Source organism: Chrysemys picta, chromosome 3 (assembly GCF_011386835.1).
Source record: "Chrysemys picta bellii isolate R12L10 chromosome 3, ASM1138683v2, whole genome shotgun sequence".
NCBI lineage: Eukaryota > Metazoa > Chordata > Testudines > Emydidae > Chrysemys > Chrysemys picta.
Window position 1 is genome coordinate 142,049,308 of NC_088793.1, and position 23,717 is coordinate 142,073,024.

General features: G+C 45.7%; 1 protein-coding gene across 1 annotated transcript in view; it reads right to left on the reverse strand.

Annotated features, from left to right (window-relative positions):
* Positions 1 to 3,234, reverse strand: part of MEMO1 (mediator of cell motility 1) — a 52,463-nt gene extending 49,229 nt beyond the window's left edge. The window contains exon 1 of the mRNA XM_005296234.5: positions 2,838 to 3,234. Coding sequence (XP_005296291.1) covers positions 2,838 to 2,898 — 61 coding nt within the window. The 5' untranslated portion in view covers positions 2,899 to 3,234. The remainder of the gene's footprint in view (positions 1 to 2,837) is intronic.
* Positions 3,235 to 23,717: the final 20,483 nt, after the last annotated feature.

The window sequence follows — 23,717 nt, forward strand, 5'->3', positions numbered from 1 at the left end:
AAACTAGTTACATGGGCTTGTTGAGGTGTATCATCTGCCCAAAAAGTGTGTGCTGAACCAGTACAGAAAGACAGTAATGTGTCAACCTAGGCCTCTCTTAGCTGACTGGGTAACTAAACTCTAACTGTGTTGTGTGCAGACAATAACCATGTTTAGCTGCAGCATGGCCAGGTTTAAATATAAGAGTTTTTTTTTGGGGGGGGGGGGGGATTTTAAATCACTTTCCTAATTAGGCTAATAAACTGATATGTAATGTGAGAAGATTATTTAGTAAGCTAATTAAAATAAACGCAATCTGGGCAAGTTAATGTTACCATGAAAGACAATTTTTGAAGGTCCTCACTTGTGTTGAAATATGTAACCTCATATTCAAATAAATTTATTATTTGAGGTGTCTATACAGAATAGTTGGTAAAGCATTAGAATTTTATTTTCTAGATTTAATTGAAAATTGAGCTAGTATTTTTGCCTAGAGTGGATCACACCTACAAATTTTCCACTGAAGTAGGTGTACGATTCCAGGAAATAAAACTCAAGTTACAAAACATCCCTACTAAAGTCAAGCTACTCATATCATCTTCCTGTTCTCCCACTTCTTATGTTTTCCTGTCTTTGTCTCTTTCCTCCTCCTGGATTATCCCTTAGACCTCAACATTCCAAAATGCACTTGGCAAAACTTGTTCTTAAGTTTGGATGTGTCACCAGGCCATCAGTACAACTTCCTTTGTCCAGCTCAACCTTCACCACCTTCCTTCACAATCAGTTTCTTGCCACCACATACAGCACTTTCCTAAAGTGCCAGCAGACACAGCTTGAAACTGATCAGATCACTATCTATCACTTTACTGCTATCACTGAAAGGGAGAAGCCATGTGCAATAGCCAATGACAGACTCCTTCACTGCTGCTTGGACTACATGAAAAGACATTGCTAGTGTCTCTCTAACCCCATCAACTCTATAGAGTGCGCCCAGCACCTGCATCTTCTACTTCCCCAAAGGGCCAGCAGAAAGAATAGGAAAAACACACAGGGATCAGATCAGTTTCACTTTACTTTTATTCCACAATGCCATCAGAAATGGGCTAGGTGAAAAAGCAACAGCAGTACAAATGCTGTGTGTCGTCCCCACCCCCCCCCATAAGATTTTTTTAAATGCAGGAAAAACAGCTATGATAGCTGCTTGTGCCACAATATCCTTGATTCTAGCCAATATATGACACCTACATAATTAAATTGACTATGGAGATTGGGGGACAGAAATAATAGTACTGTTTATACAATATTAAATGCTATAAAAACATTTTAGTTTTGGATTATTGCATCAACATAAAAATAAAAGCTAGTCGATAGTATCTGATAGTGAGTTCTCACATTATCAATCTCAATAGTGATTTTCAGTAAGATGATGGGATGGAAGAAGAGAAACAGCAATGGAATTGGAAGCCAAAAGTTATTTTTTTAAAAACTGGTTTTGGTCCACTTACATTAAGAGAGTTTTCATCTCAGCTTTGAGAATTAAGCAGTTGACATAATGGGTGTAAAATTACTTAACTTTATGAAGCAAAACCACATGCATATACCCATTCATTTATGCACTCCACTTTGCAAGGAGTTTCATATGCAAGAGACACAAAGGCATAATCAACCTACGTAAACCAGTTTTATTATACATTACGATAACATGTCTGATTATATATGCCATTACAAAGTAAAATCCCAGTTAGTGTTTTGCAGGCCAAACAACACTAATACTTGGCTCTTTGAAATGAATTACTCCACAGACTATTTTAAGATAATTCAATGCAATCACCACACAGTATAAAGGGAGGTGGGAGAGAGAGAAAGACACCATTAAATCATCAGTCCATCTAAACAAGTACAGGATTGGTCATCAATGTATTCTTCTATTCCTTCTGTTCTACTTAGGTTCACAAGTCAGACTGCATTCTGAGCATCTTAGATATATGTTTATTAGGGTTACACTTTACCTACATTTAAATGGGGGCTTTCATCATTACATGTTCTACCATATCTCAACATTAGAAAGTTATTTCAGGAACCTCCCTTATAAACTGATTATTCCATAATTGTCCACAACAGTTTCTCACACCTATAAGGTACCCAGCATCCTCCAACACCATCGGAGGTATTATACGATCTCAGACCACTGGTTTGACCCTGATATAGCGATTCCTACGTTTCTATCATCAATTTATATTTCCCTTTCCTAGTCATACAACACTCCGCTGCCCGTGTTGATGCTTTGGGTACGGCCGTGCCTGGGACACGGGCAGCTCGGGTCAGCCAGTTAGCGGCACAATGAGCCCTTCCAGTCCTCTTTTACTAGCCAGTTTGCTCTGCAGGCACACTCGGGGATTTGCTGCACGGTTTTAGCTGGGGCTGCACGTGCAGCCCGCGGGCCCGCTGGCTCCGGAGCGTGTGCGCGACAGGCAGGGGCGAGCCCGTTGCCTGGGAGGGAACTGCCTTTGCTAGCGTGGTGAACGGGAGCCAGCGCCATGTGCCCGCACGGCCCCCTCCGCGCCGCGGCTACCAGTATCAGCAGCGGAGGCGGGGCCTGCAGCTCCCACCCCGGGGAGGGAGGCAGGGGCCCTGCCGGCGGCGCAGGGATGAGCGGCCGTGGCGCTGACCTGCCCCTCCGGGGTGGGAAGCGCTGACTCAGCTTCCGGCTCCAGCCGAGCCCCTAGACCCAGCGGCGGTGACACCCTGCAGCGACCCCCCTCCCCCCGCGAAGGGCACCACTGGGGCGGGCCCCTAAACCTCCTGCCCTCCCCGGCCTCCCCCCGGTGGCCGGGGCTGCGCCCGGCCGGCCCCGCTACCTGAGGCTGTGTACCAGCTGCCGGCGTGGCTGGCCTCCCGGCAGAGCACTCGGTTGGACATCTTGGTGCCTGAGCCGCCTATGGTGTTCGGGGGGAGGGGGCAGGAGACGGGCCCGGCCGCGGCGGCAGCGCTAATCCCCCTCCTCCCCCGGCAGAGCCCGAGCCCCCGAGAGGGGGGGGGGGGCGGCGCTGCCGGAGGCGCCGCGGACCCGGGCGGCTCAGGGAGAAGCGCTGCGAGAGGCAGGAAAAGGCGGCTCGGCCGCAGACACGAACCCGGCCGGGGGAGGGGAGCCGGCCTGGGACAAAGCCCGAGGCAACCGCCGGCTACTCCGCGCTATCGGGTGAGGGGAGGCGAAGAGGAGGCCGCGGCAGCCGGGTTTGGCCCTCTTCGACTCCCGTGGAATGCGGATTGCACAGAAGCGGCCAAAGCGGCTCTCCATTGGGTGACGAAAGCAAAAGCCCGGCAGCGATTGGACGCCCTTGCTCTCCCTCTTTTCCCCCCGCCCCACAGGACCGATCGCGGCCTATGATTGGACAGCGCTGCTAGAGTGGAGCGGACCGATGGGGGGCCGGGAGTATAAAGACCCACAGGCAGAGACCCACTGTGGATTGGTCAGCAGGGTTGCCGTGGTGATGGCTTCTGGTCTCGCTGATTGGCGAGTTGGTGTCTCTGTGGTGGCAGGGCAGAAGAGAGCAGGGGAGCGTGGGGAGGCTGGGCGGATCCCTAGGGAGCGAGGCTCCGGCGGGGACAGCGGTGCTACCGGGCTAAGCCCGTGGGGGCCCGGTGCCGGCCGCCTGGGCTTCGCCGGGCCTGCGCGCTCGCTGCCTTACCCAGGCGAGCCCCAGTGCGGGCCACGGCGGCAGCGCTCCCCCGGCCTGCCTTTCAGTCGGGGTGGCTGTTGTAGCCAGCAGCCCCGCGCACCACGCTTCAGCCACGGGGGCCCAGCGGGCTGGGACCTGCAATGGCACTAGCTGTGTGAGGTACCTCAGTCTCACCCTCTCCATAACCACAAGAAAGTGATTCAGACTCCAGCATCTCTCCTCTCTCTTCACCACATCCACTCCATCAAAAATAGGCAAGATGGTTTATGAGCAAGGTTTCTATACCAAGTTACATCATCACCTATAACTAAAGACAGGAAACACAGAGTTCACTATTCCCCTAATAGCACCACAACTGTGTGGTCTTTGTTACAGATGTATCCAACTTTATTTACTAATTAAGCACTAACTGTACTTTTGGCACTTTACAACAAAGGCATATTCCTGGCCTCAACAATCTTAGACTCTACCGACCCGTAGTGAGATGCTATGAGTTGGAATTCACAAATAATTTTGCTGTGGCCATTTGTGAGTGCCTTACAAAAGAAGTATGTTTTGAGAAAGAATTTAACTGAAATGGGAGTTTTATCATGCATAAAAAGAGGACAGAACAGCTGTTCCAAAAACAACAATCACTAGGCCTGCTCCTATAAAGCAAGCATATTTAGGGAAAGATGAACTTGTTTTGTCTGATTTTAGCCCTCTTAAAAGACAGATCAAATACTTGATTCAAACTTTGTGGAGTTGGCATTTCATACAGGAAGAACTGTGAAGAGAAGTTGGGATTTTGGTGGTGGTGGGAAGAAAGAGGATCATTCCTCCTCCCCCCAAGTACACACACATTCACAGGGCAACCACTTGCGCTAGCTTCTGGCATAGGCTTTCCTTTAGCTTCGAAAACATGGTTTTCAGACTGAATCAATCTTGAAAATAAAATGGGTTTAAATTACACGGATCAAGTTGACAAAAATGTAACTAGCTTGCAAATCCAGCTAGATAGTTGCAGAAGTTCACAAAAATAATTTCATGCAGGTTATATATCCTTATATTACTGTCTACATTAAATGCACATAAAAGTTTCAAAGAGGTAAATGAATGTTACGTTACAAGCCCTCAAAACCTCCATTTCTTGGTCATAACTAGCAGTCTCAAGACCACTGATTGCCACAAATTTCTCTCTTAGTTCTGTATTCCTGTTGAATAATTTGGCTCTAATTCTGATCTAGGGGACATCTGAACATGCATTCTGTGATCTCCTTACAACTCTTCATGTATTGCCAGCATTTTCTTGAAGTCCAGTAGTAGTAGCCAGGGCCGGCTCCAGCTTTTTTGCCACCCTGGTAGTAGCATCCAAGTCTTGCTGTTGCTTTGCCTTCTGCTATACTTAATTCCTACAATAGAGGATGTGGCATGCAGGTCAGACATCGGGGGGGAAGCAATAGAGTGTAAACCATGGAAGAGTATTTGGAGTTACAGGCAGTTCAATAGAGACAACAGTTCTCTATTTTGGATTCTTTCAGCGTTCCTAAGATAAATGGTAGTATTCTGTTAAGGCATTCATAAGCCTCACTTCCTTAATGAGAGAGAATGTCAAGTAGTCCATCACAAATTTCTAATAAAATGGTCTTCTCATTGGGCAAGGGTACTTTATGTCTTTCTGAGATCTTCAACAAAGTGCAATTCTGACATTTTGCTTACAATTTAGCATCTTCTTGCCAGATTTGTGGTTGATAAAATCTTCTCTTCATCAGTTAAGTAGCATTCTCTGGACCAAGATGTCCACTGCAGTATAATAAATCACAAGGCACTTTCTCCTTGAGAATTATTATCATTAGATTTCCATCTCCTGGTTGTTGTACATCTCCCTATGCAAGACTCCATTACTTCTCAATTTAAACTCCCTATGGCATAAGATTTCCTCAATTTCTTTCAATAACCTGGTTCTCCCACTCCCAATGGGATCAGCCTCACGCTTTCAGTATGCCCAGTCTGTTCTAACTTATGTAGGGTGACCAGACGTCCCGATTTTATCGGGACTATCCCGATATTTACTTGTTTGTCCCGATAGTTTGCCCTCTGGCGCACAGGCGGAGGGGGCTTGCGCCCCCCCGCCCCAACTCCGCCCCCTCCTTCCCCCATTGGATCCCTCCCCAAATCCCCGCCCTGGCCCCGCCTCTTCCCCAAGCACGTCGCATTTCTCCTCCTCACCCCTCTCAGGCTTGCGCTAATCAGCTATATGGTGGCGCAAGCGCTGGAGAGAGGGGGGAGAAGCAGGACGCGGCTGCCCGCTCAGGGGAGGTGGAGGAGGAGCGGAGGTGAGCTGGTGCAGGGGGGCGTGGCATGGAGTGGAGCTGCCGGTGGGTTCTCAGTCCCCACCAATTTTTCCTATGTTCCGGTGGCTCTTGTTTTGTTTGTTTGTTTGTTTTTTCCTCCTCCTCCGCCGCCAGCTCTTGGGGTTGTTTTTTTTTTGCTTCGCTGGCACCCCTACCCCCCCCCCCCCCCCCCGCGTCCCGATATTTCACGTCTCTCATCTGGTCACCCGAAACTTATGTGGAGAGATATAATTACAAGGTTATTTAAAGGCTTTAATTACTTAATTCTACTATTTTGGATCATCATCCCTTCACTATCGTCCTTTGGGTCTTCTCCATGTTTTGTACTGCATTTCTAGAAGGGCAACCACATTACTATACTGTTTTCATAGCAGTGGTTTAATTCAGACTGTAAAGTTAGCCAGTCTTGGTTCAAGTGGCCCCACCTTTGCACTAGTTATCTATAGAAAGAGGCTGTTACCGTATATGAAGCCAGTTCAAATTCTGACGACATGGGGAAATAATCCACCACTTTCCAAAATAAAGGCAAGTTTCAGGTTGAAGGAGCTATAGTTTGCTCAATGTCACTCAAATAGCCTCAAAACTTCTTTCTTGTCATTTCCGGTTTTGAGTCAGCACAGCTTCCAACACTAAACTTCTGCCACATCAACATCTTGGCTTCCATGGTGTGCAACAGGGGCCACTGGAGTATATGTTCAGTAAGCTTCTGTCTTAACCCTCTTCCACCCCTTCCCCCACCTAATTCCTCATCTGATTGTGAGTGGACTGCTGCCATGGAGACATCAACAGACCTCCTCTCCCAAAATAGCTAATAAGAGGGATAATTGGGAGGAGCAGCACAGCTGTTGAAGTGGGGGAGGGAAAGGAAGCACAGTCACTGATGCAACAAGGAGAGGGGGAGCACATCAACAATGGAAGAGAGATGAGGGACTGCAGCCACCAAGAGAAGGCACCCTGAGTTCATGGGGAGGAAGGATTTTTGAGTGAAGAGAAATGTTTTCTTGTATCCCAGTATGAATGTTGCATGACTGTTGCAACTATTTGTTGATATCATTTTAAAGATTCCTCTCTTCAAGGCTCCAAGCACATGTACAATCTAGGATTTTGTTTTTTATTTACATACAAAACCAAAAAGTTAAAACTCCTCAGAGAAAGTCTGGGACAACAAATAAGCTTTGCAACAACAAATTCAACAATTTGTTGGTAATTGTAGGTCAACAAATTCAAGCTCTGCAAGGGAATGGGGGGGGGGAAATAGTTCTTGAGTTGAGTGATCTTCTCTCAAAACACTGACACCAGCCCCCTTTTATTGAAGCTGAAGGGCCATTAACGCCAACGTCTCAAACTGATTTTGTTTGTCACAGAATCATAGGAGGTGGATCCTGAGTACCTCAGAAGATGTTGACCCCTTCCATGACCTCCACTTCTCTGTCTCTCACCATAGTTTTAAATGAATATTAGCTTATCACTGCATACAGTGTATTGAGAGGTTTATTTTGTAATAAATATCTTGAAGAATCATCATGATGACTACTTCAATATATAATTACTCCCTATGCTGGCAGACTGCAGTTATAGCTGTATCCTAAAATCCCCAAACCACATTCCATAGATAGGTCAGTACTAGGAGTACCAACTTCTGCACTAATTAACCTCTCAACAGAACCAACTGTAGGGATAAAGTTTTACTCAATGGTGAGGAACAATTATCATGCTTCTATTCAAACAAGAAAAGTCAGGTCAGACAGCAATTCAAAACTGTCATAAGCTTCCAGACCATAACCAGTAAAGCAAAATTTAGGAGGTTGTTAGTAGTTCAAAAAAAGTTAGGGGGATCTAGAGATCGTAACGTCTCCCAAAAAGTTTTGAAATATCAAGTGCCATTTTCTACTATTTAAATTAAAAGATTTCCACACCTTAAAAAAATATATATATAGAAACTTTCCTAGAAGTCTTCAGGACTTCTTTGTAAGAATAGTTTACCAGTGTGGCGCATTAAATAAGCCTGCACCAATGTCACAGAGATCCAAATGCCCTTGTATATTTCCAAACATGCAAAAACCCCACCCTCGAAAAGCCAGAATCAATAGAGTAAAACAAAGCAGGTTATTTCCCTTCCTTAGAACATTGCACTCCTATCCCCATCTCACCACTTGCTTTCCTAAGAACATTCAGTCCACACAGAATCATATAATCCCTGTTGTGGATTTAAAATGGTTTTGTCACATTTAGACACCAATTTTTTGAGGGGGGTGGGTATCAAGAAGGGTAAACTACACTTTCCCTTCTCTAATCTCTTTTGTTTCCTTTCTGAACTCAAGGGTTGCTTTCCCTCTGTCTGCTTGTCTTTTTTTCTTCAGTCTTTCCATTTTACTTGAACCTCACTTACGCTCTTTTGTGCTATTCCTCATGCTTCATCTCTTTCCTTTCCTTCCCCTTCTATACAAGCCCCTTCTCTCCTTCGGTCTTTCCTTTTCCCACCTCTCTGGCTTTGTCTAAACTAGGAAAAATGGGCAATTTTAGGTCAGGTTTAGCTAACATGAGCTAGCTAAACCCAGCACAAGAACACTTTTAGCTCTATTTTAGCAGGTCAAAGCTCTTAAGCAGCTTAGCTTGTATAAAAGGCAGTGCACCTTGTCTGTGCTAAACTTTCCCTCAACCCTTTCTGAGTGAGTTTCTCACCTCTCCTTGCCTTTCTCCCCTCACTTTAGCAATGTCTCACCAACCATTTCCCCTCTCTCCTTACCAATGGGGTCTCCCCCTCCTTTCCTTCTCTTTCTAGGAATTTTTCACTTACCATTGCAGGAGGTATTTTACCACCCTATGCTTCTCTTCAGGAGGTCTCTGCCTTTACAAAGATTCATCCCATTAGCTCCCTAGATAGTTTAAGCCAGGGCAGGTAACTGGTTCCCCCCACTAGTGTTGCAGTGAAATAAGACCCTTGGGGCAGAACCAAAGAAGTAGGCAGTTGTTCTTCATAGAAAACACAATAACACAGGCCCACCCAGTGCTGGTAATACAGAGGCACAGGATCATCCTGCCCTGTGCTGAGCACTTGGCCCAGACATCCAAGGAGGCTGTGAAGCAACCCCTACTGTCTCCCTGTAGCAACAGCCCTTACCTGACCCACCATGAATACAAAGAAAGATACAAAGAAAGTCTTGTCCGGTCAGGTGGATTTCTGTCTTTTTTTTTTTTTTGCAACCACACTCTCTCGTTCTACTGCTTTTTCCTTTACTTCCTCATATTTTTCTCATTTTCCTCTTCTCTGACACGGCTCTTCTCACACATTACCCTGTTTTCTGTCACCCTTCCATCACTGCCTGCTCCCACTCTCTCCCCTCCCCAGGGAGCAGCTCACTGCTGTGTCTGTTGTCTCAGCTCTCTCTCCCCTTTGCAGCCATCCATTTCAAACTGCCATTCTCAGTCTACAGAGAATCTGCCGTTTCTAAGGGTACATCTATACTTACCTCCGGGTCCGGCGGTAAGCAATCGATCTTCTGGGATCGATCCCGGAAGTGCTCGCCGTCGATGCCAGTACTCCTGCTCCGCGAGAGGAGTACGCGGAGTCGACGGGGGAGCCTGCCTGCCGCGTGTGGACCCGCGGTAAGTTCGAACTAAGATACTTCGACTTCAGCTATGTTATTCACGTAGCTGAAGTTGCGTATCTTAGTTCGAAGTAGGGGGTTAGTGTGGACCAGCCCTAATAGTACACCCCTTCTGCTGTTAAAAGAAAGTCACCCACCACACCCATTCATTGCTGTCTAAATCATAACATAGTGGAAAAGACTATCATTTCATATGTACCTTAGTAGTACGCAGGGAGCGGGGGTCATATAGGATGATGCCTGCAACACTTCAGCCTACACATGATTGGCAAAATAAACCCCACACAGTCTGACTAGCTAAAGGCTTATTTTAAGCACCCAGAAGCCCAACTGCTGCCAGTTATTAGGCTTGTTAACACTCCTCTCAGGAAACTCTTACTGGTTTATTAAGGCGAATTGCCAAGCAGCCACAGAATGTCCTAAAGTAGAGAGAAAATCCCAGCAGGAAAAGGGATGCAAGACACCCTCATAAGTATCTGGATAAATGTATTCTTGGACTCCTAGCCACTGTTGATTCAGAACTTCTGGAAACTTGATTCTTCTGTTTATGGGACCCTGGGTACATTTGAACCCCAGTTAAAGGCAGCCTTCATTCTGCAGTGAAGATTAGCAGAGGCTCTGCTGACTTCCTCTCTCATTTCTGTAACCTGTTAGTGCAGCAATTGACTTGCCACACTGTCCTGTCGTATAGGACACAGGGCTGGCTCCAAGCACCAGCCGAGCAAGCTCATGCTTGGGGCGGCAGATGCTAGGGGGTGGCATTCTGCCCAATCCTAGGGCGGCACGGCCGCTTTTTTGTGTGTGTGTGTTTGTTTGCCGATCCGGCTGCCCTGTAGGTAGAATTTGGCAAATAGTTTTGGGCAAACAAAAAACAAACACAAAAACAAGTGTCAAAATTAACCATTCTGTCAACATTCAAAATGTTTCACTAGATTAACATTTTTTTTTTTCTGTGAGAAAACAAAATTCCACTTGGGAACAAAACAAAAAAATTTTTTTTTGGTTCAGTGGCTGAACAACAACAAAACCCTCACACTTACTCAATCAACTCTAGTCTGGACTATTCTTAAAGTGGCCCTGCTAGAGTTGATGTTAACTGCAATCAAAGTAGAGGGGTCTGATATGGCTTTTAGGAATTGCTTTTAGGAAATCCTCTTTCCACTGTCACTTTAGAAGCAAAAGAAGAGAATGGTCTTCAGGGAAGCAATTACTGCCAGGCCCAGGCCCATCTCAAGTACTACAGACCTCAAGGCACCATGCATTGTTTCCAATTCTTTCAATGTTATTGGAAAGGCATTCTGTAGCTGGGGTGGTTCACTTGTTTTGTTTGCCATATTTCAAGTTGTGGTTTTAGGTTAATAAAACATTCTGATAACAGGATGGATTAGTCAAGAGTCAACAGAGCTATGTCTTCAGGCTATGTAGATGTGGGCTGGAACGCTTCTTCTTCTGCTTTTTTAAAAATTTTGACCAATCCTCTGGTTTCTCTCTGTTAATGATTTTTCTAACTTGTAGCTCCTTTGATTTTTTTTTTAAATTTTAATTAGTGTATGTTTCCTGGAGTGGTGTTTGTTTTTCACACTTATTTGTAAAATCCATTGATTAAGGTTTACTATACATTTAAAAAACAAAACAAATACACATTTAATTTTAGAGCCCTGACACAACAAGTGTTTCCTAAGAAAAAATGGTAACATTGTTTTGGCTTAATTATAGGTTGGTACTGTAAAATACAGCTAGACTTCTCACTGATACCAGTTGGAGGAGTTTAAAGAGAAATCCTTTATGAAATTGGAGTAAACCATTACTTCCTACCCCAGCACCTGAACTCTACTTTGGACACTGCATTCACCTGATATGAATATTAAAATAGTAACTAGCTACTTTTTCTAACCCAGGCTGTATGAGGAAGTGCTGCATGACTATCAAGTGACACAAAATTAACAAATAAAGGCTTAAAGGAATGCAGTTTTTAAATACATATCCAAGATATCAATTCTACAAAGCCTTTTAAAAAAATTATAAATTGTTTCATTGCTCTTAGGCTCAAGTTCTTAATTGTTCTCTTGTATAAAGCCTCCCTGAAGAGACCTTCCTAATAGTCATGCTTCAACAACATTCCCTTGCAAAGAATAACTTTTTGTTTCTCTCAATATAGCCTAGATGGAAGCACAGTTAGCAGGTGACATTGACATCAGCATTTATGAGTACAGCTGACTGATTGGAATTCTGATGGCAAGTGACAGCTGAACTGGAGACTAGCATAGATGCTCTGAGCTTGGAAATTCCAGGCTGACCTACAATTGCATAGCAAGCTAAACTCTTTACCAAAAGCTATTTTGGAGAGTGAAGGGAGAAGCCATGAAATTCATTTTACTTTGAACTAGGGTTACCATACGTCCGGATTTTCCCGGACATGTCCGGCTTTTTGGGCCTCAAATCCCCTTCCGGGAGGAAATCCCCAAAAGCCGGACATGTCCTGGAAAATAGGGAGGGAGGGGTCGTGGTGCTCGGCGGGGGCCGGAGCCGCTGGGACCGGCAGTGCTCGGCCGGGGGCTGGAGCCACTGGGGCCGGCAGTGCTCGGCCAGGGGCCGGGGCCCCTGGGCCCGGCGGTGCTCGGCCGGGGGCCTCGGCCAGGGCCAGGCCGGGGCCGCTCGGCCGGAACTGGGGCCCAAGCCGAGCTGGGCCGGAGCCGTCGGGGCCAGGGCGGCCCGGAGCCGCTCAGCCGTAGGGTTACCATATTTCAACAAGCAAAAAAGAGGACGGGAGGAGCCCCGCCCTAGCCCCGCCCCTGCCCCTCCCACTTCCCGCCCCCCCAGAACCCCCAACCCTCCCCCCGTTCCTTGTCCCCTGACTGCCCCCTCCTGGGACCCCTGCCCCTAACTGCCCCCCAGGACTCCACTCCCTATCTAAGCCTCCTTGCCTCTTGTCCCCTGACTGCCCCAACCCTTACCCACACCCCCACCCCCAGACAGACCCCTGGGACTCCCACGCCCCATCCAACCACTCCCCACCCCCTGACAGCCCCCCCCAGAACTCCCAACCCATCTAAACCCCTCTGCTCCCTGTCCCCTGACTGCTCCGATCCCTCTCCCCACTCCTGCCCCCTGACAGCTCCCCCCAGAACTCCCAACCCATCTAAACCCCTCTGCTCCCTGTCCCCTGACTGCTCCGATCCCTCTCCCCACTCCAGCCCCCTGACAGCTCCCCCCAGAACTCCCAACCCATCTAAACCCCTCTGCTCCCTGTCCCCTGACTGCTCCGATCCCTCTCCCCACTCCTGCCCCCTGACAGCTCCCCCCCAGAACTCCCAGCCCCCTACCCCCCCCCCCGCTCCTTGTCCCCTGACTGCCCCCTCCTGGGACCCCTGCCCCTAACTGCCCTCCAGAACCCCACCCCCTACCTAAGCCTCCCTGTTCCTTGTCCCCTAACTGCCCCCTCCTAAGACCCCCCCAACTGCCCCCCAGGACCCTACCCCCTACCTGTACCCTGACTGCCCAAAACTTTCTCCACTCCCCCCCAAAAAGCCCCCCCCCGTTTCTTGACTGCCCCCTCCAGAACCTCCCTGGCCCCCTTACCCTGCTGCTCAGAACAGGGTGTTGGGCTCTGTGCGAGCCGAGCCGGACACGTGGCTGAGCTCCCCAGCACAACAAAACCCGGTCCCTGGCCCTGCACAGTGCTGCCGGACTGGGCTGCAGGAGGAGGAGCTGCCGGCTCAGAATGCAGGGAGGGAGGGGGGGGGTGGGAGGAGGAAGCTGCTCCGGAGTCCAGCCCGGGACTTTTCTGCAGCCCTCCCAGCCGCTCGCTCTGCTCTGCCGGGGGAGGGGGGAAATCCCGGACATTGTGAGTTATTTACAAATTCCCCCCGGACGCTATTTTTAGCACGAAAAGGAGGACATGTCCGGGTAAATCCGGACGAATGGTAACCCTACTCGGCCGGAACCAGGGCCGACGCCCCAGGGCCCGAACCGAGCTGGGCGGGAGACGCCAGGGCCAGAGCTTCTTGCCGGGGGGGGCCGGACTGGGCCGCGCTGCGCCCCGCCCCAGGCCCAGTCCCAGCTTACCTGCTGCCTCCCTGTTTCAGGCTTCCCGTGAACATTTGATTCGCGGGAAGCAGGGGAGGGGGAGGAGAAGGGGGGCAGAGCAATCAGGGGAGGGGGCAGAGTTGGGGCGGGGACTTTGGGGAAGGGTGGGGTGGGGAAGGGGCGGAGTTGGGGCAGGGCAGGGCTGGGGCCCTGTGGAGGGTCCTCCTTTTTTTAAATTAAAATTTGAACTTGCATAGAACCACACCTCTTGGAGGAAATTTGTTTTGTCCAATCAAGACTGAGACGAAGTCTTGCTTCACATAATTTTGTATTGGAAACTTGTACTGTCAATTGAGATCACTGTGGAATTTTTGGTCTTCAGAAGTTCAAACACTTTAGATACTGCCACCTACAGTTGAACTCCTTGAATGTCACATGTTTCAGAGTGGTAGCCGTGTTAGTCTGTATCAGCAAAAACACAAAGGAGTACTTGTGGCACCTTAGAAATTAATAAATGTGTTAGTCTCTAAGGTGCCACAAGTACTCCTCATTGTTTTTAAACATCACAATACCAGTAAATAGCAGCGTGTCCTTTTGCTCAGTTACTCCACTTCTCTTTAAGAAGCAACAAACACACTAGTTTCCACTGCTGCCCTTTTGTTTTTGCAAAGCTCCTTGAATTCCAGTTGCTGTCTCCCCTACACCCCTTCATTTTCCCACCTGATTGCACAGGGGGGAAGGGGAAAAGGGGGCCAAAAACAGAATAGCAGTTAAGATGAATGAACTAATTTGGCTCCTGTTGCTATTTGTATTCAGGGTTTCAACTGAATTAACTCACCCATTTTAAAGAGCTATGTGATGCTATCTAAAGGGGAAGATGACCATCTACACTAATATGGTCACCACTTTTACAGACTTGTGGTAAATCTTGTATAAAGTATGCCTTGTGAGGTATCATTGGAATAGTTGTAATCTGAGTATTATCTTGTTATGATGTGTCTATCAACATTGGGTGTGGAATTATGAAATTTTGCTATATGTTTGTAATTCAAACATGTTGTGGATCTGAGAAACGCTCACAAATTAGCTCTTCCGGAATAACAAAGGCGCTGTAACCAAGAGCTTCTGCATGTCATCCCCAAAGACACCTCAAGCAGCACATATGCAGAAGGTGCAAGCAAAGATTTGCAAGTCATATGAAGGACTGATGACAAAGCACAGCAAGGATTTTGCCAGCAAAAAGGGTCAAGATACAAAAGGGGAGAACAAAGGCCATTGGCCACTTCTTTCCTACCCCAGCTCTGGATGGATGAAGTCTGACAGGAAATTTTGAAGAAAAGGAGTGAGGTCCCTAAGAACAAGTTGGGCATTTCAGAGAGACTTATAGAAAACTAGCAGATTTAACATCCCTGCTATCGCTTTCATATACATACATTGATCTAACTGTAATGTATTTTATTTGCTTTAACCTTTTAGTAACTCATTTCTTTTCCTTAGTTAATACATCTTTAGTTAACTGAAGGATTGGCTACAGCATTGTCTTTGGTGTAAGGTCCTGAGCATCCATTGACCTGGGTAAGTGACTGACACCCCTCCCCTGCATCATCAGTTTGTCTGGGTGGTGATATAGGCTGGAGTGTCTAAGGGGACTGTCTGTGGCTCCATGTTAAGCTAGTATAGTGATCCAGGAGCACACATTTGTTGCTGGTTTGGCTAAATCTAATTATAGAATATACCACCAGTGTGGAGGTGTCTGCCCATTTTTTTTTGACAATCTGACCCAAGATTGGCCCTCTCAACTGTGATCTGTACCAGGCATGGCAACAGGTTAATAAAGAGTCTTGTAGCCCCTCCCCTGAACTGCAGATCAAGCCTCCTCTCTGGTACTTGGTATTTGGGGTGGCTTCTCCCCCATCTTTGCATGGGTTGGGGCCCGGGTTCTTTTTCTGATGGCAGGTTCCTCAACCTTTCGCAATTTCACTGTGCCTAAGGGCACGTCTTCACTACCCGCTGGATCGGCGGGTAGCAATCGATCTATTGGGGATTGACTTATCGCGTCTTCACTAGACGCGATAAAATCGATCCCTGATCGCTCTGCCGTCGACTCCAGAAATCCACCGCGGCAAGAGGCGGAGGCGACGCGGCAGTGGTCGACTCGCCACCGTCCTCACAGCTAGGTAAGTCGACCTAAAAATACGCAACTTCAGCTACGCTATTCACGTAGCTGAAGTTGCATATCTTAGGTCGATCCTCCCTCCCCATAGTGTAGACCTAGCCTCAGATACAAGAGGTGCTGTCCCTTGGGAAAATGAATATTGCTACCAGTGCACAAGGAGTATCAAAACCTGATACCCCAAAACGAATAAAGTACTTCAACACAAACCCCAGCAAAGAAATAACATTCAAAATCAACTGTATAATAAAGGAGAACTTTACTGGGAGCAGGGAAAATACAATCTGGGGAAGGAAAGGGTTAGGGTTTAATTAGTAAGTATCTACTAAACATTTAACAAATCAATCAGTTCCCTGCCTCCTAACCCCAGCTCCCTGCTGGGCACCTTTCTAGGCAGATGGCATGCTGAGGTTGAGTCCAGAGAGGAGTACTGCAGGGCTGTGAACATTGGCCAGCTTCAACACAGAAGAACCCTTACTGCATCTTCAGCCCTGGGCAGAACCCCTTCAGTGTGCCAGAACCCCAAGGGGACTTGCTCTTCCTTCAGGATAGGCCACCTGGCCTCACAGCCTCCCAAGACTGAGTCTCTGGGGCTCCAACACTCCTGCTTCATACAGTGATCTCTGTTCAGTGAATTTAACTGAGATAGACTCCTGATAGAGACTCGTACACTCTTCGGAGATTAGTGCACCTCAACCAGTATTTGCAGTGCCACTCAAATAGCATCGTCAAAACAAAAGGGTTTATTAGTCAACTGGGCCACAGCATAGAAGGCCATAGTCCAAGTCCATCTGGCTAGCCCAGAGCCCAATCAAGGTGTAGCAAACTCCATGTTCAGGCTTTGTCTCACTTCCTTGGACAGTTTCCTCGTAAGACCCGTCTCCTTTCAGCAACCAATTCTTGTCCCCCCACCTTACGCTTCCCAGTCCTTTGTTCTCCAGTTAGGGGCCTTGTTCAGCTTCCCTGCCAAGAAGCAGGGAAATCCGTCTTCCTCCACCTCCTTGGTTGCTAGGTGCCAACTTTCTGGTGATTAGGTTTTCCATTGTTTTCTCAGATTCTCCATTGCAGTGTTTCTCAACCAGGGGGTTGTGACCCCCAGGGGGTGGTCAGAGTAGGGGTGGGGCAGGGAGGGTCAAAAGCAGGGCCAGCATTAGGGGGTAGAAAGCAGGGCAATTGCCACGGGCACCATGCCACAGGGGGCCCTGCAAAGCTAATATACATGTTTTATCCTCACACTCTGAGCAGGGCTGATGCCTGAAGCCCCAAGCTTGAAGTAAGAGGGTTGCAATTTTTTCCTAAGGGTAGTTTTTTTAAGTCCAAAGGGGATCACCAGAACAAAAAGGTTGAGAAACACTACTCCATTGATATGGGGTCAGCCCTGGCTGGTCCTTTTTTAATGATCCAGTCAGCCTCAGACAGATAGGCAATATTCATACTTATGCCTCTTAGCCTGCCCTAGAAGCAAACAGTCCTTTTCCCCTCACCACCGGGTAGCCATATGAAACATAGGGGAAACCAGGGCACACAAAGGATTCATAAAAATATTACAGATTCCCCATTTCATCACAGTAGGCTCCCAAGTCCCAGTTTTGGCTCCTCTGCAATACATGGAACTCCTGCTGAACCCTGTAAGTGCCTAAACTCACTAGCTAAGTAAGTTTTCAGAGTAAAAGTTCCCACCTCTGGGCGTGCATATTGCTTTCTCCCTCTAGGCATCGAGACATCTATCTTTGCCCTAAGCCCCAGAACAAGTCACAAACTGGGGAATATAGGCACTCAGCTACCTAATTCCTGTGTAGGGCCCAATCTGGTAGATGTGCTCAGAGGTCACCTGATGGAGGCGGGAAAGAGAGGGGTGTGTGTGAGAGTGAGAGAGATCCACTGTAGATAAATACTTAAATAGTCACTGGTCCAGAAAGAGAGAATGACTCTGTAGTCCAGCAGTTAGGATGTCCATCTGGGAGGTTAGAGATCCTGGGTCCAATTCCCCTGCTCCAATCATTCATTTATTTATTTACAGTGGAAAGTTTCAACAGAAGAGATTGGGAAGCCCCACATCAGGCTATCCCCTAGCTTAAAGCACCCTCCTGAGAAATAGGACTTGAACCCAGGTTTCCTACACCACAGGAGACTGTCACTGCTCAGTTGTAACTGGACTGAGAGTTACAAGGAACCACCTCTGGCAGTGTGTGTGTATGGAGAGAGGCAGGCCTCTAGCTCATTTCCACAAGAAACAGCTTGGGTGCCCAAGGCACCTCCAGGAGACAGGTTCCATTTGCGCATCACTAAGCAGAGATAGGTGCCAAAGTCAGAGCTACAGGGAGATGCTTATCTCCATGAGAGGGGCAGAGCTTATCATACCCCCTCCGGTGAGCATCTTCCCTCAGCTAGTTTCTGAAACCTGTCAGCTAGTTTAAGTGGCTCCCCACCTACCATGCTTGTTTTTGTGGCTCATGTTCTGAGGTGCCTCTCTCTCCCATTCACTGTAGGGTGAGCCTAGGCATCCAGCTTGGCTTTGTGGATTGTGGCACTGTTCATGTGATTTTTTAGGTACCTAAAAAGTTAGTCATCATCACGCTCAGCATTGCAACACCTAAGTCCTTTTGTGGATCCCACCCTGGCTCCTACCAGGCTCCCTGATCTGGAGTCCTGGGGAGGCTTCAGCTGGCTCCGGGTAGCCAGCACCAGGCAGATCTCCAGCTGCCACTGTGGATACAGGTTTCTCCAGCACTGGAACTGCTTGATCCATGCAACTTTTCCACAGCAGTTCAAAGACCCCCTTTGTGGGGAGGGGGAGTTAATCGGACCCCCCCTCCCAGCTGTTCTGTCTCTCAGTTGCCAAGCTCAAAAGACAAAAAACTGAAAGCTTGTCTTGGTCTGAGTCAAGCTGTCCCCTCCCACTCAGGGGGCAGCACAGCCCTAGTTCACTATTAGCCCAGAAAGTGGTTTGTCCATCCCCCCGCGCAGAAGCCTCCCTATTAGCCTCAGCAGGAGTTTCTCTCCATTCCCTCCCTGCCCCTGACTCCAAACATGCTGGGAAATGGTCTCAGAGAATTATCAATAACTGCCCAAAAAAAGGGGTGGGTGGGTGAAGAAATCACACCACACACTTTTCACAGACAATTTGCATACTGAAACAAAGACTAAGTTCTTCAGATGCATTATCCTCAGTGAAAAATTCCACACTAATTTCTATTACCCCCAATCTGGCATCTGGGACGATAACAACCGCTTCTCCTAGAATAAAAGTAGTGCTTCATTTCTAACAAATTGTCTCTAAAATAGTGATAATACTTAGTACTAAATGTCAAAGTGGTGCAATTAAATTGTAACCATTTGGGGAAGGATGGAGGTCACGTGGGTAGAACACTAATTGCATTTTAAGCACCAGAGAATTTGAAGGAAACAAGAAGAGTTTTAGTGATACACAAAGGAGGGTCATTTTTCATCTGAAGTTAAATCAAGAAAGGGGAAGGGAGTGGGTGTAGATTTTTAACATCACCCTTTTCATAAGTCAAAACACAAGTTAAAATTCTTTGACACCCCTCCTCCCCCAGTTTTTGAAGAAAAATTATATTGTCATTAATCAGGACACCTGTCAGAAGTTTAGAACAAACAGTCTCATTCTATAACCCCTTGCATGTTATCCAAAATAGACTTAACATTACTTTTCTTCATAAGTCACTCTGCCCTCTATTGCTATTACACATGGACTACTGGAATCAAGTTTCCTTCCAATTTTTTAATGACTTCCAAAATACTCTGAGAGGCTGTGTTGAGAAAGCCATACTATTAGAGCCGGCAACCAAATCTCCTCCCTTTGAATTCTTGGGCAATACAGGCGTTTTCTTCTTCACTCTCAATATTGTCCCTCTTCTGACCACTCCTCTGCCTGCACTTTAGAGCCTTTGCTGATGCAACCCACCCTTTCACATTTGCATTGAAACATTAACTCCCTACAATAGCATCTGCCATAGGGAAAGATGAACACATGAGGGGAGAGGATTACTCTTATGTGTGTGGTAGGAATATCTGTAAATATTTGTATTTTAGCAAACAAAAAGGGAATACAGCCTGAAGTCATACCAATGAATCTACTGATCCTCTCACTTCCTTGCTGGAGATTTGTGCTCAGGTACTCCAGGAAAACTTCAAACATGGTTTGTGCAGACTCTCTAATTAGAACAGAAAAGATGTATATGCCTCACCAAAGCTGAATGGATCCTATGTATCTGGTGCATGAAACACCCTAAAGGTAGGTTCCACATCTAGGGTTGGAGGAGAAATAAGCAGAAGTGACTTCACCCTTAGTTCTTAATCCTGCAAATACTTACGCGTGTTTTACTTGAAATCCTTCCTGTGAAATGAACCAGGCAGAGTCAATAGAAATAGTGTGATCACATAATACACAGGGAAACAGGATTAAAGTTGCTGTAGGCAGCCTTAATTCTGTCATTTCCTAACTTGGAGTATTTAACTTTGCAACCTTAAAGTTCCTTTAACTTAAATTAGTTTTTGTTATGAAATTATTAGTTCAGGTAAATCACTCTTCCAAACACTAACTTGGCCTAAGCCTATTTAGCTTTTTAAGAGTTGGACACAATTAGATAAGAAGGGAATTATCTGCTGAGGTCTTGACAACTTGCTTAGGATATTCTCATTAAATTGGAAATATGGAAAGAGTGAAAAATGGGAATATTAGGGAATCAAATAACGAAAATATCTATTGGTGCTCTTATTTAAGAAGTGATGACAGTCAAATCTAATTAGATCATTTCTGTTACTATTAACCAAGCTTTTAGCCTTACTATTGCAAGGAGTTGCCAGTCTGTATTCCAATATCCTACAACAATGGTCACTCATTCTTGCAAGTTTTGGAGAAAACAGAGAATTGGTATCTCTCAAGGGTTGCTTCCACACATTTCCATACTTTGCTTGGGCTACCTGCAAGCCAGTGGGCTAAGTCACCAGTCCATACGCTAAAGAATGCTCTCCAGCTACAGGATTTCAGTCTCTCTTCTTCACAGCCTTGGTTTTCTTACTTCAAACAAAATTGTTAAACAGAAGTTCAATATCTCAAATCACATCCTTTCTCCTGAGCCAAGGTCTTTTGCAGGAGCTTATTTATTCCCTGCAGCAATCCTGCTTTTTCCTACCCTGCTCCATATAGGGCTACATTTACATAGGAGTTACAGTAAGCTTCTCTAGTCCTTAAAGGATTACACTCCATAGTCAGAGATGAGGGCTAAACCCTGACTCCCTTAAAGTGCCATCCCACTCTCTGACATTACCTAGTTGAAAAGGAAAAAGTTTAGAGCCTGTTAAGCAAAAGGTTATGCATGCAGGCACTATGATCACAATGCTTTATATTCTGTTATGTAGTATTACATAACATTAAGTATTTATTCTGAGACCGATACCAAGAAAACATTGGATGAAAAAGTTCAGTGCAAAGAAAATATGAGTAACAAACTAATCCTCAAAGTTTTATAAAAATGTCTTTCATAATTACAAGGTCTTTTTTCTGCTAATGCATCTTTAATTATGGAATTGATACATAATTCTTCGACTGAAGTCTGTTACTCTCCATAAACCTTTCCTTTTCTGTGATTCTAGTAAATTATGATTGCTGTGTATAATTAATTATTGGTGTTAGTAGCTTACTAAAACACCAAATTAGCAATCATGAAAAGACTGCTTTGGTTAAAAAAACCCTTCCTGGTTAAGAAGGGAGTGAAAGAAGTTACTATATATAAACAGATGAAAAAAGGAGAGGCTGAGAGTAATGAGTACAAATCAGCAGTTAGGAAATGCAGCAAATTGATAAAGAAATCAGTGAAAACTCTACAGCCAGTAGGGCTAAGGATAGTGAGAAGGAATATTTCAAATACATCAGGAACACATGAAATCCTAGCAATACTATAGATCCACTTCTAGACAACCATGGTAAAACTATCAATCATGATGCATAAGAGGCAGATGTATTCAATAAATGTCTTCTGTATTTGGTAAGAAGCAGAATGATGTATTCATATGTTAGTTATAATGAAAGTACTTGTTATGCCATCAGCAACTAGGGAAGATGTTAAATAGCAACTATTAAAGTTGCTAAAACTTGTAAAACTTGCAAAAATTTGAAGTGGGGGCATTGCTCAAGGAGGAAGGATGGGCATGTTATTAGAACAGTCTAAAGAGGGACACCATATCATTTAGGAAAAAGCACCTACCTCCAGCTGATGAGAGTGTTGGTGGTTCATGAAGCTGGCTTGTGGTGACCAGAGAACAGTAGATATGCTCACTTAGTTGTCACAAGGTCCTGTGGTATCACTCTGAGGTTTACAGAGGTGCAGCCCTATTTCAGAGGGGATGGGACTTTCCTGGGGCTAGACTCTGCAGACCCAAATGCATCCTCTGCTGAGGTAGAGCTTGGAACCACACAGAAGTGCCACTGGAAGCTGTTAGCTTCTGTGACATCAGGTTGGGAGGCTGGAATGGAGACAGCTCCTCTCCATGATTGGCACTATTTCATTGAGTTCAAGTTCCAAACTCCAGGGAACCACTCCTACCATACCCATAGTAGGGGCCAGTGGCTGAGGATGCAAACTGGAGCAGCACCAAAGGCTGTGGAGCAAATGCACATAAGGATCATAGATTTTGTCTCTAAGGGAAGTGCAGCTACTGCTTAAAGAGAAACACAGAATGATTCCTACCTATGGACAAGGAAAGGAACAAATCTGCAGATAATTTAGAATATTTATAAAGAATTTCCTATACACCAAAGGAAAGATCTAGAAACAGCCTGACACTGCTGCCATCAAACAGAAGTTAGAACTGGATGGGAAGCCCTCTAGCCTGGATGACAGGTTTGATCTTTCCTCTTCAGGTGCACAGAGGTAAAACCCACAGCAGAAATAGGGAGCATGGATACAGAGTATAATGATGATGCATGTTGCGAAACATGAGACCATACTCAAGAGATCATTTGGCTGCAGAAGATTGACTACTTCTGCTTGTATTAAGAAAATTTTGGAAGTTACTTACCTATTGCAGTTACCAATAAAACATAAGATTACTGTAAATGAAAATTAATAAAAAAAAGTATTGCATGTTGAACATCAGCAAGGAAACAGAAAAATCTATATAGTTATTTTAAGTATTTATAAAATTTAAGGGGTATGCTGTTTAAAAGATGCTCTATTATTAGACACTCGAATTTTATTTTAAATAAGTCAATTTCACACCATTCAAGCGCTGTCCCTTTTAAATCGGTAATGCTACTGATGTTCCAGAATTAGAAGAAAGCTGTTAGGTATATGGCAAACAATGCTTCATGCTTTTTTTCCATTCAACTTTACTAATGGCAGGACAAGATCATGGTAAGAACATTTGTAGATACAAAAAATGGACCATTCCGTTATTATTCCATAAAATGTATTACTAAGGAAGTTACCAATAAATAATGCTCTCTCTCACACTGCTGTAGCATGAATGTATCAACAGTATTGGATGTTGTCGTTCAGATGACATGTTCACCTATGGTACCTTGTGTCCACTTCTTGTCTAAGTGGAAATTAAGGATCCTACAGGACTCTGAAGTGAGGTGTCTTTCTTAATAAACATTCCATCTCACTAAATAAAGTTCTAGTGTCCAAGGATATTCACATGCTTTTGATGACTGCTTGGCTTCTACCATTGCTGGAGCAGTGAATATTGAATTCTACACTACTAGCACCGAATTTATGGCTTTAAGAGTTTAGGATATCTAACAGGAAAGGAGCTACATAAAACCAAGTCTGATTTTAGTAATTTCTTACCAGTAAGATCATTACATTTGTTTCATGTACTGAGGTGAAATATTCAACTGGAATTATTCAATCTTTCATCTAGCTGTGAACTTTCAATACTTTATTCTGAAGGA